The 15,716-nt window shown below is 38.0% G+C and overlaps 2 protein-coding genes across 4 annotated transcripts; one reads left to right on the forward strand and one right to left on the reverse strand.

Moving 5' to 3' along the window:
* Positions 1-2,361: 2,361 nt before the first annotated feature.
* Positions 2,362-4,395, forward strand: LOC129374724 (protein FAM181A-like). Its single transcript, XM_055053306.1, has one exon. It carries the CDS (start codon positions 2,519-2,521, stop codon positions 3,281-3,283), a length of 765 nt encoding a protein of 254 aa, XP_054909281.1. The 5' UTR covers positions 2,362-2,518; the 3' UTR covers positions 3,284-4,395.
* Positions 4,396-4,427: 32 nt separating this feature from the next.
* On the reverse strand, positions 4,428-15,548 carry LOC129374717 (ankyrin repeat and SOCS box protein 2-like). Of its 3 annotated transcripts, XM_055053294.1 has the most exons (10): positions 15,475-15,540; positions 13,142-13,218; positions 11,794-11,940; positions 9,239-9,408; positions 7,934-8,089; positions 7,617-7,862; positions 6,625-6,796; positions 5,249-5,834; positions 4,876-5,029; positions 4,428-4,783 (listed from the first exon to the last, which is right to left on the reverse strand). In XM_055053294.1, the coding sequence occupies exons 3-10, from the start codon at positions 11,901-11,903 to the stop codon at positions 4,656-4,658; spliced, it is 1,722 nt and encodes a 573-aa protein (XP_054909269.1). In that variant the 5' UTR covers positions 11,904-11,940; positions 13,142-13,218; positions 15,475-15,540; the 3' UTR covers positions 4,428-4,655. The 3 variants fall into 3 exon arrangements, with proteins under 3 accessions (XP_054909269.1, XP_054909268.1, XP_054909270.1); XM_055053293.1 differs by lacking the exon at positions 13,142-13,218 and having other exon boundaries at positions 15,475-15,548; XM_055053295.1 differs by lacking the exons at positions 11,794-11,940; positions 13,142-13,218; positions 15,475-15,540 and adding an exon at positions 9,611-9,794.
* Positions 15,549-15,716: the final 168 nt, after the last annotated feature.

The following is a 15,716-nucleotide window of genomic DNA, read 5'->3' on the forward strand; positions in this document are numbered from 1 at the left end:
ACTTTTCAGCAAGACATAGGAGTTTGTTTTAAGTGAATAATTTACTAATATTAATGAGAAATTACTGGTTCCACTGACAGATTATTTCACTTATAACACAAAAAAATGTCTTAAGAGTGACTTAAAATAAACTCTTACATCTTGGTAAAAAGTTAATTACAAGTCAGTTTTGTCTGATTTGTATTAGAAACTAAACAAAAACACTTGGTAATGTGTTAGAATTGTAAATAAATATCCCATATAAATACCCATTTATATCTTTAAGTACTGTAAGTTGATCAGTTCCTGCATTGTTGCTACAGAAGGAAGTGAACAGGAACTGAACTCTGCACTACGGCAGCCCACAGGGGCAACACGTCTGTAATCGCATGATAACCGCACAAGCTATGTAACCTAAAGAAATAAAAAGAGAGGGTGAGGCAGAGCATGCTTCAGAATATGTAGGAAATTGTAACTGAAGCAAGTTCCTGACCTTTCTCCTTGGAAGAAATTCTAAAAACTCACTTGTCTCTTTCTTCTTTTCTTCTGTGTGAGAATGTTTAGGTAAATGAACCTAAACATTACCTTGTGTTTTTGCAGCGTAGGTCATCCAGAGTTAGAATAAAATCTGTGTAAAAGTGGAAAAAGTTCAGACACTCAAACCAAGAAATGCCTGAAATGAGCCACAAACATTTTTATCCCCAACCACTGATGGATGCTGGATGTGCTTCCTCCTTCTCTTTCCTCCTCACTTCAAAAGCGCAGGAGTGGGTGACAGGTGGGTGGACGGCGGGGGTCCCCATTGTTGACCAGCCTTTTCAGTGAAACAGAGGTGAGGCAGAGGAGAAGAGATGGGGACAATGGGGCCCGACTGCCGCTCCAGAACCAGAGGAACCAGCCACACAACAACGGCTCTAAACGCAGCGCAGGATTCTATCCTTCTCTAAATACACAACTTTTGAGACTGAAATTTCATTTTTTTAAGATCATTTTTGGTTTATTAAAAAATACGAGATTTTCTACACAAAATATTACTTTTTTCTATAAAACTTTTTTCTAGTTATTTCTATAAAATTTCTAAGATTAATCTCAAAGTTAAAGTTTTTATTCCAGCAAATTTTCAACTTTTCAAACTCGGAAATTCCATTTTCTTAGAAATTTTCTAGAAAAATCAAAGGAAATTTCTGCTCTCAAATGTAAAAACAAATTCTAGAAAATAATTTTCTAGTTTGAAAAGTGAAATAATGTCTTGTAAAAACGTTTTTCTAGAAAAGCTCTAGAAAAAGAACAAATATTTTTAAAACTAGGATTAAGAAACTTCTCTTGGAGAAGAGGTTCTAGAAAATGTGTTTTTCAAACTCAAAAAAGATACAAGTTTTTTCTAGAAAATTTCAGATTAATCTCAAAATTTCAGATTTTTTGAAAATATCTGAGATCATCTAAAAAAAAGTATAACACTTAATATTTTTAAGTGTTATACTTAATATATATATGTATTAGTTTCTGTTCTCCTCTCCTTCCTGAGCTGCTGCTCCAGCAGAACGACACTTCCCAGCTCAATAAAGGGATGAAGCTCAATTAGCATTTCACAAGTCCTGTTCCCCCTCCGCCCGCCGCAGCCTTCCCCGTGGAGCCCATGCTTTTCTGGGGATTGTCCTGTTTTGGGCTCTTGTTGCGGTTGGCAGGGTGACAGTATTCGAGTGTGCAAACTTGTGCCATTGTCCTCCGGCCAGAGGGAGCCATGGAGACACCATAATATGACACAGGAAAATGTTTGCTGATGGCAATTCTATGGGCTTTGTCCGAGTCTTTTTTCCTTCATGACGACTCGATTTAAGTCTCTAAATGTTTGACTACAAATGCAGGAGTGCTATCCAGCTCCTTCCCCTTTGTCCCGCCAGGTTTGAATGAGTAATTCAGCCTTTGTGTCGCTCGATTGAGGGGGCAAACAGAAAGACAAGATTCTTGAGCGTTCAAGCCCCTTTCCATGGTTATGCGCTCTTTAGATCCCCCCACCGCCGCCAAATCCTACAGCTGACATCATGCGGAAGGTGTTAAACCTCAACTTTAACCCGTGCAACAGGAAGTTAAAGCATGTCCAATACGATATATTGCATTTATGTTCAATTATTTTGCGTAAAAGGAGCAGAGTTAGAAGCGGTTTTTTTGGGGGGAAATATCGCGTTTCCAGGGCTGGGCTTTCCAGATCTCCATGGCAGCAATTTGCGCTGGTGAAGAATTTGATACCAAGGCGCTTGGAGACTGATTGGAGTGCATTGTGAGGGGTCTGGGGTCGCTGATTGGTTCAAGGGAATGAGCATAACTACAAAGGGTTTATATTCATTCAGCTTCCTGAAGTACCTCTGCAGTCCGGAGGGACGCTTCGACTAAAGCGGTGAGCTTGAGTTTAAAAAACGGAGATTTAGTGGTGCGCAATTACGCAAAACTAATTTATGATATTTTACAGTTTGTGTACGTGAATTATGGCTCATATTTCTACAATGGACTCATGAAGTGAGCCAAATAGCCTCTGGTAAAGATGTCAAGCGCAGACAGCGAAGTTAAAACTTTACTCAACTTTGTCAATTTGGCGTCCAGCGACATCAAGGCGGCTCTGGATAAGTCGGCTCCCTGCAGGCGCTCCGTGGATCACCGGAAATACCTACAGAAGCAACTCAAACGCTTCTCACAAAAGTTCTCCAGAGTCCCGAGAGGTCAGTCTCTCACTTCTGCGGACTACAGGTGCGCCAGAGGAGCTGAGCGTAAAAGAGCGGCTGCGACTGATCAGGCCAGCTCCGATGCGCAACATGCGCAGAGCGACGGAGGCGTAATGGACCAGGTGCCGATGCGGAAACGACAACTACCAGCGTCGTTTTGGGAGGAACCCAGGCTAACCAAAGCCAGGAGAGACAAACCCTTTTTGGATTTGATAAGAAGCAGCAGCAGCTCTGAAGGCGGAGAGAATGAAAAGAGGAGAAGGAGTCAGGAGGACGCGCAAAAAACCGCAAACTCCTCATTCGGCAGGCGCAGCTCTGCGGAAAAAGAGGTGCTGAAACTGGATCTGACTTCACATCGCTCCGTGAGTTTCTGCAGCTGCTGCCCCTTCCAGCTCCAAGGACACCAGCTCCTCCACAGCCAGATTGTGGTTCCGCATCCTCCCTTTGGTCTGTGGAGCAAGGCAGCAGAGCCGCAAAGGCCCGAGCATCCCCACGGACAGAAACTCCACACGCACGTTGTGGTGAAACCGATTCCCACCAAGGCCACGGCGCAGTCTCCGATCTTCAGCGTGTTTGGCTTCATTTAGTCTGCGGTGCTGTTAGTAAAGTTACAGACAAAAATTAACAGAAATAATTTGGGTCATTTAGCCTGTGAGAGAGAAAAAGGTCATTTTAGTCATTTCCCCCACATATTTATTTACAAAATTACTGTTTCAAGCTGAATTAAATATTCTAGTTATTAACTGAGCAAACAAAATATTCTGTTGATTGTTAAATATTTAGTTAATTAGCTCAAAGGAACCAAGTTAGCTCTGACCCAAACAGCTAAATATTTACTTGCCTGTAGGCGGAAGTGTCTGTCAAAATAAAAGCTGGGTTTGCTGACCTTTGAAAACGCCTGAGCTAAATATTTACTTAGCAATCTAAACATTTAGCTTGAAAATAAATATTTAGCTAGAGTCAGAGTTAGATATTTAGCTAATATTCAATAAAATCTGGTGTAGCTAGATGTTTAACTTGCTAACTAAATGTTTAACACTGAGCTAAATATTTATTTTTGAGTTAAATATTTAGTTTGCAAGGTAAGTATTTAGCTTTACTTAGCAAGCTAAGTATTTAGTTTGGAGATAAATATGTAGTTAAAAGCTAAATATGGATTCAGAGCTAAATATTTAGGTTGCTAACTAAATATTTAATTTGCATTTCGAAATATTTTTTCTTCAAATACAATAAATTAACATTTACTTTATTTGTAAAGTAAATATTTAGCTTGCTAGAATATTCTTTAAATATTTAGTTGAAACTGACATTCATAAAAGAATGAATAACATGGTGAAAACTTTGAAAAGTAAACCCCATTTTTCCATCTTAGGCTAAACAACCCAAATTATTGCTGTGAATTTTTGAGTGTGTGTATTGACAAACGCCACCCCAGAAATGAGAAGGTGAAACTGTGAGCTTTGTTCCATGTTTATGCTTTTTCTCTTGTATTTTGGAAACCGGACACTTCTTTAAAAGCACTTACTACAATGCTGCATCTATTTGTGATGTTTACGCCTACAGGAATAAATTGCACTTTTCCAATAAACTAATCAGCTTCACTTTTATGTTTATTTTCACTCTGTGTCCACAGAGAAAGAAAATAATGTGTTTTTTTTGTACTCTGTCACGGTTCCCCCTTTTAACAAGAAAAATCTCTCTTTGTCAGGTAATGTTTGCCAAAATGATTTATTTTTAAATAAAAGACTCAAATTCCCTCAAGAAATCCTTTTGGCAGCTGTCTCTGAAGGTTTCTAAACAGCACAACGCAAATGACAGATTAAAAGGCCTTGTCACATCGCTTCAAGTATAAATAGATATTTAGAAAGAACAGATTGAAGATACGACTAAAAAAAGAAACAGGAAGATAAATATAGTGGTGAATAAAAAGACTAAAATCTGAGGTTTATCTGTTTGAAATCAGCCATCAGGACTCAGATATGCTTTTAGTCTGTTTGGCAGAGGCAAACTTGTAACAGATTTCCTGTTTCTCCCCATCTGAGTCCAAATCCTTAGTCTGCAGAGGTGTTGAAGTGAACATGGTGACACTGGAAGACAAGATAAGAACTGTTGTTAAAAAAAGTAAAGTATTTTTCTATGAGGAAATGAAAGCAAAGTGTTTTCTTTATCTGGAACCTACATGACTTCCTTTTGATGGCGCGCCATTCGTCTCTGCTGTCCAGGAGCGCAGAGAGTTTGCTGCAGAGCTGAACATGGCCGACGTAATCCAGCAGCAGGTGTATGACCGGGCCGGCCCATTTACACATAGCTGGGGTTGAGATCCACTCGCAGAACTGAAAACCATAAAAAAGCCAAACAATCTTCATGAAAATCCCAAAACCATGAAGCTCTATTGATTCTGTATTCATCTATTTGTGTGGAAATCTGGGACTTAAACAGTGGCTTTTAAAAAAGCAGAAGAGAAAAAGACCAGAAGACAGAAGTAGCAAAATTAAATAAGTTCACATTTCTGCCTATTGTCAGTGTGAAATGTGGTTGTTGGTTTTGCCCACCTGTGTCTCCCGCTCTGGCCTTTCATCGCAGCTTAAAGGAGGTAGACCGTCATGGCCGCCAGCAGTTCTTACGTCAGATCCTCTGGATAGAGGGTGGGGCGCAGCACCGTGCGTACAGGTGAAACAGGCCTGTGCGTCACAGCCGTGGTCCAAAAGGCACTTCAACACAGTTAGATTATTCCTGCAGAGCGCAACCAGAGCTGGGAATGTGGTCGCCAAAGACGGGACCGTGGCGTCCAGGTCCGCGCCTCGCTCCAGCAGCAGCGTCACGGTGCTGACGCAGCCCTGACGCGCCGCCATCAGCAGAGGGCTGACCGGATCCAGACTCAGGCTCGCACCGGCGTTCACCAGCACTTCCGCTGTCCTCCTGCTGCCGTGGGCGACGGCGAAGTAGAGAGCGGTGGCGCGCCGGTCCGCGTACTGGACGGAGCGGCTGTGCGCCAGAGTGGCGTTCACGTCCGCGCCTGATTTCAGCAGCGCGGCGGCCGCTGCGTGGCGGTCATGCTGCGCTGCCAGGTGCAGCGGGCTGATCCAGCTGTGGCGCAGCTTGGTGCGGCTGGTAGCGGAGACCAGCAGGGAAACAATCCTGAAAACACAACATGTGATCACAGAACCAGTTCGGAACCTGACAGGTTTGAGATTCATCTCAAACTTTCAAGAGAAAAACTTGGAAATTTCCTAAAGTTTTTCGATTTTCAAACTAAGACATTTTCTATTTGTTCTAGAAAATTTCAGTTTTATAGAAAAATTTCAATTTTTAAAACAATATTTTGAGATTTATCTAAAATACTTTTTTGAGAAAAACGTAGGAAATTTGAGTTTCGAAAGCCTTTTTTTACTTTTCAAACTCAGAAATAAAAAATACAAATTCTAGAAAACTCTTAACTAATGTGAGATTTTTAATAGAAAATCTTTTCAAACGCAAGTTTTTCCCTCAAAATTTCTGGAATGAATCTCAGAATTTTGTAGCAATTTTTTTTACTCAAACAAATAATGTCCATATTTTTTCTTCTTTTATTTTAAAAAAATATTTGATTAATTTAGAAATTTCTGAGTTATTTTCAAAGTAACAGAATTTTTCTCATTTTTGTCTAGATAAATTACATGGTAAACCCCCCCTACGCCCCAAAGTACAATTGGTGCTTTTTGTAAATTCAAGTGAATAAAGCACACAAATTACATATAATTGTTTTATTTTTTTCAAGAAAATAATGAAAATGGGAAGAAAAGGGAGAAGTAAGAAAATCTGGACTGGACGCCATATTGATGTTTGACATTAACATGCATTTAGCATAAGTTAAGCAAGCTCACACTTTTCCCTCTCTTTCCTAGTAAACCTGCTGGTTTCGGTTAAAATAAGAGACATGCAGACTCACTCATGGTGTCCAGACTGTGCAGCAACGTGCAGCGGCAGCAGCCCAGAGTTATCAGAAATGTTGGCATCTGCGTTTTTAGAGAGGAGCAAAGCAACGGCTTCCTGGTGTCCATTCCTACTGGCTTCATGCAGCGCTGTGACACCATCGCATGTCTGCATGTTCACATCTGCACCTGAAAAAACAGCAAAATTTTTACAGGATTTAAAATGTATAGCAAATGTGTTTATGTATGTATCAACACATAAAATGTATGTATGTATGACATTCTATGGCAGATTTGCCAAAGAATGTAAGGCAAATCTATGTTTTGCAGATTGAAAAACAGAAATTTCTGCCAAAATTTTTTGGGAAATTAATCTAAAAACAGAAAATTTCTGAGTCTGAAAAGTCTGAAATTTGTTATAAAAAGCTCAGAAGTTTTGAGATCAATCTAAAAATAATTCCAGAAAAATATGTGGAAACTTCAGTTTTTCAGGTCAAAAATTTGTGAGAAATTTTAAGATTAATCAATGAAATTTTCTAGAAAAATACTTTCAAAGTATTAAAGTTGAAAATTTTAAACTTTTCAACTTCAAAAATGTTCAGATTTTTTTAGAGAACATTTCTGAGATTAAAAATTTATGTTTTTCTCACAAATTCTCAACTTTTGAGTTTTTCAGAATTTTTTTAACTAAATCTTTGACTTTCCAAACTCAGAAATGTTCTTGTTTTTCTGGAACATTTCTGAGATCAATGTTAAAAGTTTGAACTTTTTGAACTCAGGCATATTACATTTTTTTTCTAGAAAATTTCTGAAATTATATAATATCACAATTTCTGAATTCATTCTTGAAAATTTTAGTCCTGGCAAACTCAGACAATTTCTTGTTTTTTTTTTTTAGAAAATTTCTCAGAATTTAATATATTTTTGGCAGGAATGTACTCCTTTCTGTTCTATGTACAATGACCCTAATACGGAATGAAATCAGTGACTGTTTTCTTCAGGAAGCTACCTCTCTCAGTGAGGTAACACAGCGCCCTCTTCAGGCCTCGCTGAGCGGCTACAGTGAGCGGTGTGATGCTGTATGTGTTTGCTGGATTGATCGTGGCTCCGGCTCGGATCAGAACCTCACAGATCTCCGTGTTTTCTCTGGACACGGCCTCATGGAGGGCCGTCCAGCCCTGAGCACACCGCTGGTTCACAGAGGCACCGTGTGACAGTAGAACGTTCACCATGTTGAGGTTTTCCAGTTCACACGCTGTAAAGACAGAGAACTCAGCATTTCACACGTCATCATGCTTCTTAGCAGCTCTGATTTCACAGCTGTACCTTTATACAAAGGAGTTTCTTTGTTGCTGCTGCAGATGTCGGGGTCGGCGCCTGACTCCAGAAGCGACTGGACGCAGGGCAGCTGTTCACAGGACACGGCCAGCAGCAGTGCAGTCTGCTCCTGCAGCGTCCGCTTGTCCACTGAGCCTGGATGGGCTGCAGCACAAGAAAAAACACCCACAAAGCAGCTGTAAGCATAACAAAGGTTCAACACTGGCGACCATTCAACTTCTTTAAAGGGGATCTGTTATTCAAAATTCACATTTTGCATGTTTTTTATACTTGCATTTGGGTCTAAACTGCTTCTTAAAACAGTTAAAGTTGAAAACAGGTTAACATTTTCCACAGTTTTCTCCAGTTTGAGGAGGATAAGAACGAATGCAGTGGCATTCTGTTCATCTTAACTCTATTTTATTAAACCATAAATTCATGCTTTTTTTGTTTCTGGAAACCTCCTGATTGTTAAGTGACATTCAATGGGCACTGCACCGTTACCTAGCAACCCCAGGCAAGTCCGGCCTCCTTACCAAGCAACACAAACAGAGTTCCAGCATGCTTGGTCAGCTGGTTTTACCTCTGTATGTGCTTTACAATGGCTGCTGGAAAAGAGAAGTGTTTTGTTGTTGACTTACCATCCAGAAACTGCTTGCTAATAATAGTTTTCTCTTGCAGCTGACTTTTTCTCCCGTTGTTGCATTTTTATTGTTTGTTTTTCTTTCTGGTTGTGGTGTACAGGACTTTGGTCAACAGTGTTGGTTTTAAAGTGCTTTATAAACAAAGCTGCTATAACCAGAGAGATAAAACCAAATGTAATGTTTCCCCCCTTTTTTTTATACTTTGGAATGTAATGTGTAAAGTCACACTGTAAAAAATGACAGCAGTAATCTGACTTATTTAGCCAAAACCAAAGTCATATTTTCACCATGTTATTCATACATATAAGTGTATGAATTTCAAACTAAATATTAAATTCACAAAGGAAATATTTAACGTTCAAATTACATATTTAATTAGAAAGCTAAGTATTTAAGTCGCAGTTAAATATTTAGTTTGGAACTCAGACGTTGTATTAATATATTGACAAGTATATTAAGAAAATGGAGAAAATATGACTTTGAAAAATGAACACCTACATTGTTTTCTTTATCACAGGCTAAATAAATAAAATTATTGCTGTTAATTTTTTACTGTAGCAAACAGCACTCCATAACAATAATTAGGATCTCCCAATTTTAATAAATTACATCTTAATAGCTGGGAATGTGGAGAAAAGGGTTTAAATGGGATTTATATTTCTGTTTTTACCTTTCAACAGAGTCTTCAGGCATGCAGTCTGGCCAGAATAGGCAGCATCATGCAGAGGAAGCCACCCGTCTTTGTTTTCCTTCAGCAGGCTGAGGGAGGAAGATGCTGCCAGGTCCTTCAGGGTTTCCACATCTCCGCGCCTCACGGCGGAAACCACCGGGTCAGCATCCCTAAAAGATTCAAAACATCAGAAAATTAGGATCTCAGGTGGAAATTAGAACAACATCTTTCAGTATTTCCCATAAATTCCTCTTATTCTGCCAGGCTGACGTCAAAAAGCTGTGATGTTTGTGACGCGCGTTGTGTTTCAGGACAGCAACCGCGAACACCGAGCCACCGTAAACGCATCATCCGCTCAAAACAAAGACTCACTCCGGCGGTTCTGGAGATCCAACGCGCCGCGGATCGTCTCCGCTTTTCCGTCCGGCGTTTCGGAACTGCGAGAAATAATCGGAGTATCTGAATTTGGTCATTGTTGGCGGCGGATTTGGCGCACAAGGCGCAGCTGCTGCGGGATTATTTTGGGAAAGAAGCGTCAGGCGGCGGGCGGACGGCTGCAGCCTTATATGTCAAAGACATCCAGAGAGATAACGCTGCTGCTGCCTTTCCTTTCCACAACAAACCACCAAGCTTAAAAATAACACAAGCAACTCAGTCCACATTGATTTGTAAATGTAAAATTATTTACCAGGATGATAGAAACTTTTAAAATGGTGACAAACTACCAATTTTATCTATTTTATGGAGCTACATTTGTGCCATAAAGTTTGATTTAAAAAATGAAATGGAAAGAAAGATTTGAAAAAGAAAAAAAAATATTTCGAAATTGTAAGTCATTTTGAAACTGGAAAAAGAAACTCAAAACTACTTTTCAGATTTTAGGGATTTGGTGGGTTTTTTTTTTTTGTTTCCACGGTTTTGTTTGTATTATTTTTAGCTCCAAGCTAAAAATAATAATCAGAAACTGGAAAGTAGTTTAACATATTTTCAGTTTTAGATTTTTAAGAGATAATTTGACACTAAAATTTTTTTCAGATTGTTTTAAAACTGAAAATAAAACAAACTGGGGAAAAAAAACTGAAATCTGAAAAGTAGTGAAAAAATTCAGTGTCAAGACATTTTTTTCTTCAGATTTATATTTTGAAGAAAATATAAAACTGCAATTCTTGTTTAGTTTGATTTTTTTTTTCAGTTTAGTTTTTATTTTCAGTTAATTTTTTTTCATCAGTTTTAAACTTCTTTTTTTTCTTAGCTTCAAAATATTTTTTCTGTTTTGTTTTTTTCATTTGAACACATTTTATGGCCCCATTTTACCTCCATAGAATAACAAATTGAAATTAAGCAGAGATGGGGCAGAGGACTCAAAATGTGAGTAGCACTACATATTTTTACTCAAGTTCAAGTAAAAAGTAGCCTTGAGTAGGAATTACTCAAGAGCAAATAAAGTATTTGGTTAAAAGGTGACTCGAGTATTAACTGATCAGAAAATAAATCATTTAATTAATATTTAGAAATTAAACCATCCGATGGACCAAACATATGAAAATAAATAATGGAAAGGTTGGTATTTTAAAAACCAAATAGGAAATAATTCATTACATAATCAAAGATGACAAAATCAGGTATGAGAAAATGTATTTCCAAAGTGTGCCATGAACACACTGGTAACACGATCTCTGCACAGAGCTGCTTTCTTTAAAAAATGCAAAAACTGCTTTTATCTCAGTGAGCCACTCAAGTTCAATGAGCGGCAGTTGAACCGCAGGGGGCGGGGCTAAACGTCTGACGTCACCAGGACGTGCGTCTGCAGGAAGCCGCAGGATTTGCTGCTCATTCAAATAAAGGCCACCTGCAGTCATTACCGGCTGCAGCTGCAGTTTTCTTTATGTTCACTGTCATTTGATGATTTCAAACTTCTTAGAACTCAAAAATAATAAACATTAATTCTCACACAATAAATATTTATAAAAGAAACAGAATTAAAAAGCTGTTGATTGACAACAGCTGATCAGATGTCTTTCAGTGAGTATCTGATTTGCTTTACGTCTCTTACTAAATGTAGTTTCTGATTCAAATATTTTGGTACACTTGAAAACTGACTTCAAAGGAACTTTTGAACAAAATAAATACGCTTGTTTTAAGTCAATAATTCATGAATATATACTTTTAAAAAGTAGCTCAACTGTCATTGTTTCACAAGATATTTTTCCTGTTTAAGTGAAACAATCTTATTTATTGTATTCACATTTTGCATTTAAGATAACACCTGTTTCTATAAAAACTCATCAAGTGGCATTGATTTCACTTTACCTGTTTCAAATTCACTAAAACAATAAATGCTATTGCATTTTAAGCAATATTTTCTTATTTGAAATAGGAATTTAATTGCTGATTTGCATCTTGTAACATATTTCTAACTGAAAATTTTTTTAAAAAAGTGGAAAAATTGGCTATTTTTTGTCTGATAATCACTAGAATAATTTGACACTAAAATAGTCGGGTCTGTGGAGATCCTCAGTTTGTTACAGATTTTATTTTCCATCTGTTTTCCTTACCTGAAGAAGTTTGGTGAAATGAGGCGACTCTGGAGGCAAACGGATCGTCTCTGCTTCAAATCTCCGTTCAGTCTGTTGTAAAGAAACCTGTATCTGCTGACCGCCGTCATCGCTGCCGACTTCTTTACAAATAAATCACAATAAAATCTGAAAAACACAAGTTAGAATTTAAAGCAATGGATACAGACAGGGACAAACCCAGGGCTGTATGTCCAGGACACAGAGAGAAGAGAGGAGGTCAGCATCTCCATGCTCATCTTTCAGTGCGACAGATGAACATGGAGCTGGGAGGAACCAGAGAGCAGCAGGTTTGAAGAGGGGATTCCTTTTAAGGTCATCTGCGTTCGGTTCAGTCTGCTGCTGCTGCTGCAGGATCTCAGTGACCCATAAGCAGCTGGCCAGGAGCTGCTTTCAGGAGTATCTTTACTCTGCTGTACGTTTTACTTTTACTCAAGTAATTTTATGATGAAGTATTTCTACTCTTACTTGACTGAATATATTCACCAGACAGACACATACCTGCAGTTTTTGTTAAAGTTTTATGTTAAATTAACTGATTTGGAAAAATTTTCTTCTGCCTGACATTATGTTTTGTTACTGATATGAACTTCTGTCATTTTGGTGCCTTAAAATACCAAAATTTCCTTTTGAGTTTATATCAGGGGTCTTAAACTCATTTTCCTTTTGGGCCAAATTAAGATCATGAATGCTCTTAAAGGGCCGGTTGTGCCAGAATGTATTGATAAAACCTGATCACAAACTGTTAAAATATCAATAAATTCTTAAACTTAAGTAATATTACTAAACATATTTTCAGTCCCTCCTGGATTTTATGAGTCTTTTTGTGAAAAGCCCGGAAAGATGTTTATCTTTTTTGATCACAAATAAAAAAAGATTTAGTGATTTTGCATAAATTTTTACAATTATTCTCAAGAAACTGGAGGGACTGATTTATATAATTTGTCAGTAAGCAGATAAGAACCTAATTAATGTGATTGATAACATAATATTTAAGCACACTTGTTTAGAATCTAGAGGGCCATATAAAAAGCTACGGCGGGCCGGATTTGGCCCACTGGCCTTGAGTTTGACACATGTGCATCAAATGATTGACAATTTGGTCAGTTAAAATATGTTCAAGTCGTTCTACGCTTACTTTAAGAGTAGAGTTTTTTGGATACTCTACCCATAAAACACAACTTAGGAACTATAACAACAAACAGCTGAGAGAGATGTTTATTACTCCATCGTACTTTTAAAACCAGCCAAAATACTCATCAGATTCATCAACAATAAGAGCAGCAACACAAACACAAATAATCTGTTGATTTTAATTTTGAAGACTCACCACCACAAAGCTTTGTTCATCCTCTGCTTTTAGAGAAGTTGCTCTTTGTGAAGCTGCCGGCAGAGTGTGAAAACATGCTGGAGGAAAGCCACAATGACAGCTGATGTTTGTTTCACAATCACTTCTGAGGAAGTGTTTTTTTGAAGTGCTTCCTTATTGTGAACTGGAGGTGGCCCCTATATTTTGTCATGCATTTCCTCAGCACTCTTCTCCAAAATCAGCTCAGGATGGAGGAAGAAACTCGTTATATTTACTGCAGTTTAGTCAGATTCAGCATTTCTGGTCAAACTTGTCATCACACGTTTCATAACTGTCAAAAATTCTTGACATTGTTTTCATTGTAAAATAAACGACACATTTCAAAATCTGCGTTCAAAGTATGGTGTATTGGGAAAACAAGTTTTAAATCAACATATCTTGTCTGGGTTTGTCTAAGCTTTGCAAAAACAAGAACAAGTCAGAGCTGCAATCCAATTTTTAACTGTTTAATAAAGTTCACCGTTTCTGTAAAGCAAAAGTTCATGTGACATTTGCCTAAGTTATTTGTTTATTTTTATTTTTGAATAAATGCAGGATTGACTTGTCCAGGGGCTTTTATCAGAAAATACCCAAGTGGAAAAAAGTGAGCTGTTCCACTGAGCTTCCTATTGTTTCAAAGAATCAGATTTTATTAGCAGGAATGTTTAACCAGAAAAATACCTGCTTTTATTGTTATGATGAGTAATGGTATGTTGGCAGCAGGAAAATGCTTCAGTAGTTGGCAGTAAATCACAAAGTAGCACAGCGACATGAAGGGATGTGTAATAGATTTGATGTTTTGCATCTCAGATCTTGAAAATAGCCATTATATACTCCTAAGAAAGCATTATTAATTAACAGATATTTGCACACAGAGTAAAGACACAAAATTATATTTTTCTCTCTGTTTGAAGTTAAATCAGACCAAACTTCTTTTGTTTTAGCTTAATTAGAATTACCAAACATGTAAACATGTCCTGTACTGATATGGACTGAAATGCCGCTCAAAACGAAGAAGCCATTAATCCGAAAGGAACATAACACAAGATGAAAGATCTTCATTTTTGGAGAAATGTACTGTGTCTGAAGAAACTAAAGTGGCCAAATTTGCATTTGGAGGAAAAATAGGGATGCTTGTATCATAAAAACGGTGACGTATACTGGGGGCGGTATCATATTGTGGGATGTTTTGATCCAGGAAGAACTGGTACACCTCATAAAATAGATGGTATGAGGAAAGAAGATTATGTGGAAATATTGAAGCAACATCTGAAGACAAGACGTCAGTCTTCAAGATGGACAATAAACCTGAGCTTTCAGGTAAAGTGGTTATAGCTTAGGGACAACAAAGTCAATGTTTTGGCGTGACTTGATGGAAAAGTTTTAGTTAGTCCTAAAAAGAAGTGTGAAAGTGAAGTGGCCTACAAAATGGACTCAGTTAGAGCAAGGAAACCCAAAACACTTCATACTGTTTAAAAGACAATTATCCCTAAGACTAATAAGTTACAAAAAAATCTCGAGAAACAGTCTTTCCAATTTTTTTTGGCAATTATTTCTAGTTATCAAATAGAAATAATTTTGATTATGCTGACTGATTTAAAACAAGATAAATTTGTTCTGATTTAACTTCCACTAAGTAAGCAGATAAGAACCTTATAAAACATGTAAATATCTGGCTCTGCCTTCAGCCTGTGACATCACACCCAGGTGAGTTTTGTTGCTCTATCTGCCAAAAATGTGAGTAATGGAAGATAGTGTGAGATCAAAATCAAAGACAAGCCTGACTTCCTTGTCGTAAGGTTTGGTTGTGTCTGTGTTTTTTGGAAGATCTAGCCGTTGAAGTTCCAGCGAGCTCCGATTGTTTTACCCTCATGTGCCTAAAAATGAACTGAAGTTATTTCCGTAAGAACATGTTTGTTGAATGGTGAGTAATTAGGTTTCATCTCCAGCAAGAGAAACCAAAAAGACTGCACAGAACTGACAGCCTTCAATGTAAGAGTGAACTTAGCAGGACCGACAGCGGAGAATGAGAAAGAGGCGCAAGAGTTGTTTGAACCTGAAATCCAAACCCAAAACTGTTTTGGTGAACAGCTTTCCAATCGAACATTTGTTGGACAGCTATTCCAACATGATGTTTTTTTTCTTTTCACACATGAGTTGGGTTAAAAACATTTGCCACCTTTGTGTACAAACATTCCTTTGTGCTTCTGATTACCCGGATTTTATCTTTTTTTTCCCCCACACATTTCCTCGTTCCATACAACCTCTTTTAAGTTGCTAGTTCGTCCAAATTCAGAAGTTGCATCCCAGTCTACCTGGTGGACATTATCTTGCTCCATCGTTGACCGTCTAGATTTCAGGTTTGTTCCCGCCATTACCTGCGCAGAATTCCTGTCGCTTAGCAACCACAGCAGCACCGAACACAAGGTAGCTGTGGCAGTTTGTTTATTACGTACTTAATCCTGTATATTTAATGAGTTATTTTAAAAATGACAAAGATATTTAAATGACACAAGCCTTTCAGCTTCTATCATTTGTGCCACTAGATTTTAATTCT

Source organism: Poeciliopsis prolifica, unplaced genomic scaffold, assembly GCF_027474105.1.
Source record: "Poeciliopsis prolifica strain line A6 unplaced genomic scaffold, Auburn_PproV2 SCAFFOLD037, whole genome shotgun sequence".
Classification (NCBI taxonomy): Eukaryota; Metazoa; Chordata; class Actinopteri; order Cyprinodontiformes; family Poeciliidae; genus Poeciliopsis; species Poeciliopsis prolifica.

Bases quoted from the DNA above. Each gene is read 5' to 3' on its own strand.
- LOC129374724 (XM_055053306.1), top strand. From the start codon at position 2,519: ATGTCAAGCGCAGACAGCGAAGTTAAAACTTTACTCAACTTTGTCAAT.
- LOC129374717 (XM_055053293.1), bottom strand. The intron at 7,863-7,933 runs GTACAGCTGTGA...CTGTCTTTACAG, and splicing joins AGAAACTCCTTTGTATAAAG to CGTGTGAACTGGAAAACCTC. The intron at 4,784-4,875 runs GTAGGTTCCAGA...CTTGTCTTCCAG, and splicing joins CGCCATCAAAAGGAAGTCAT to TGTCACCATGTTCACTTCAA.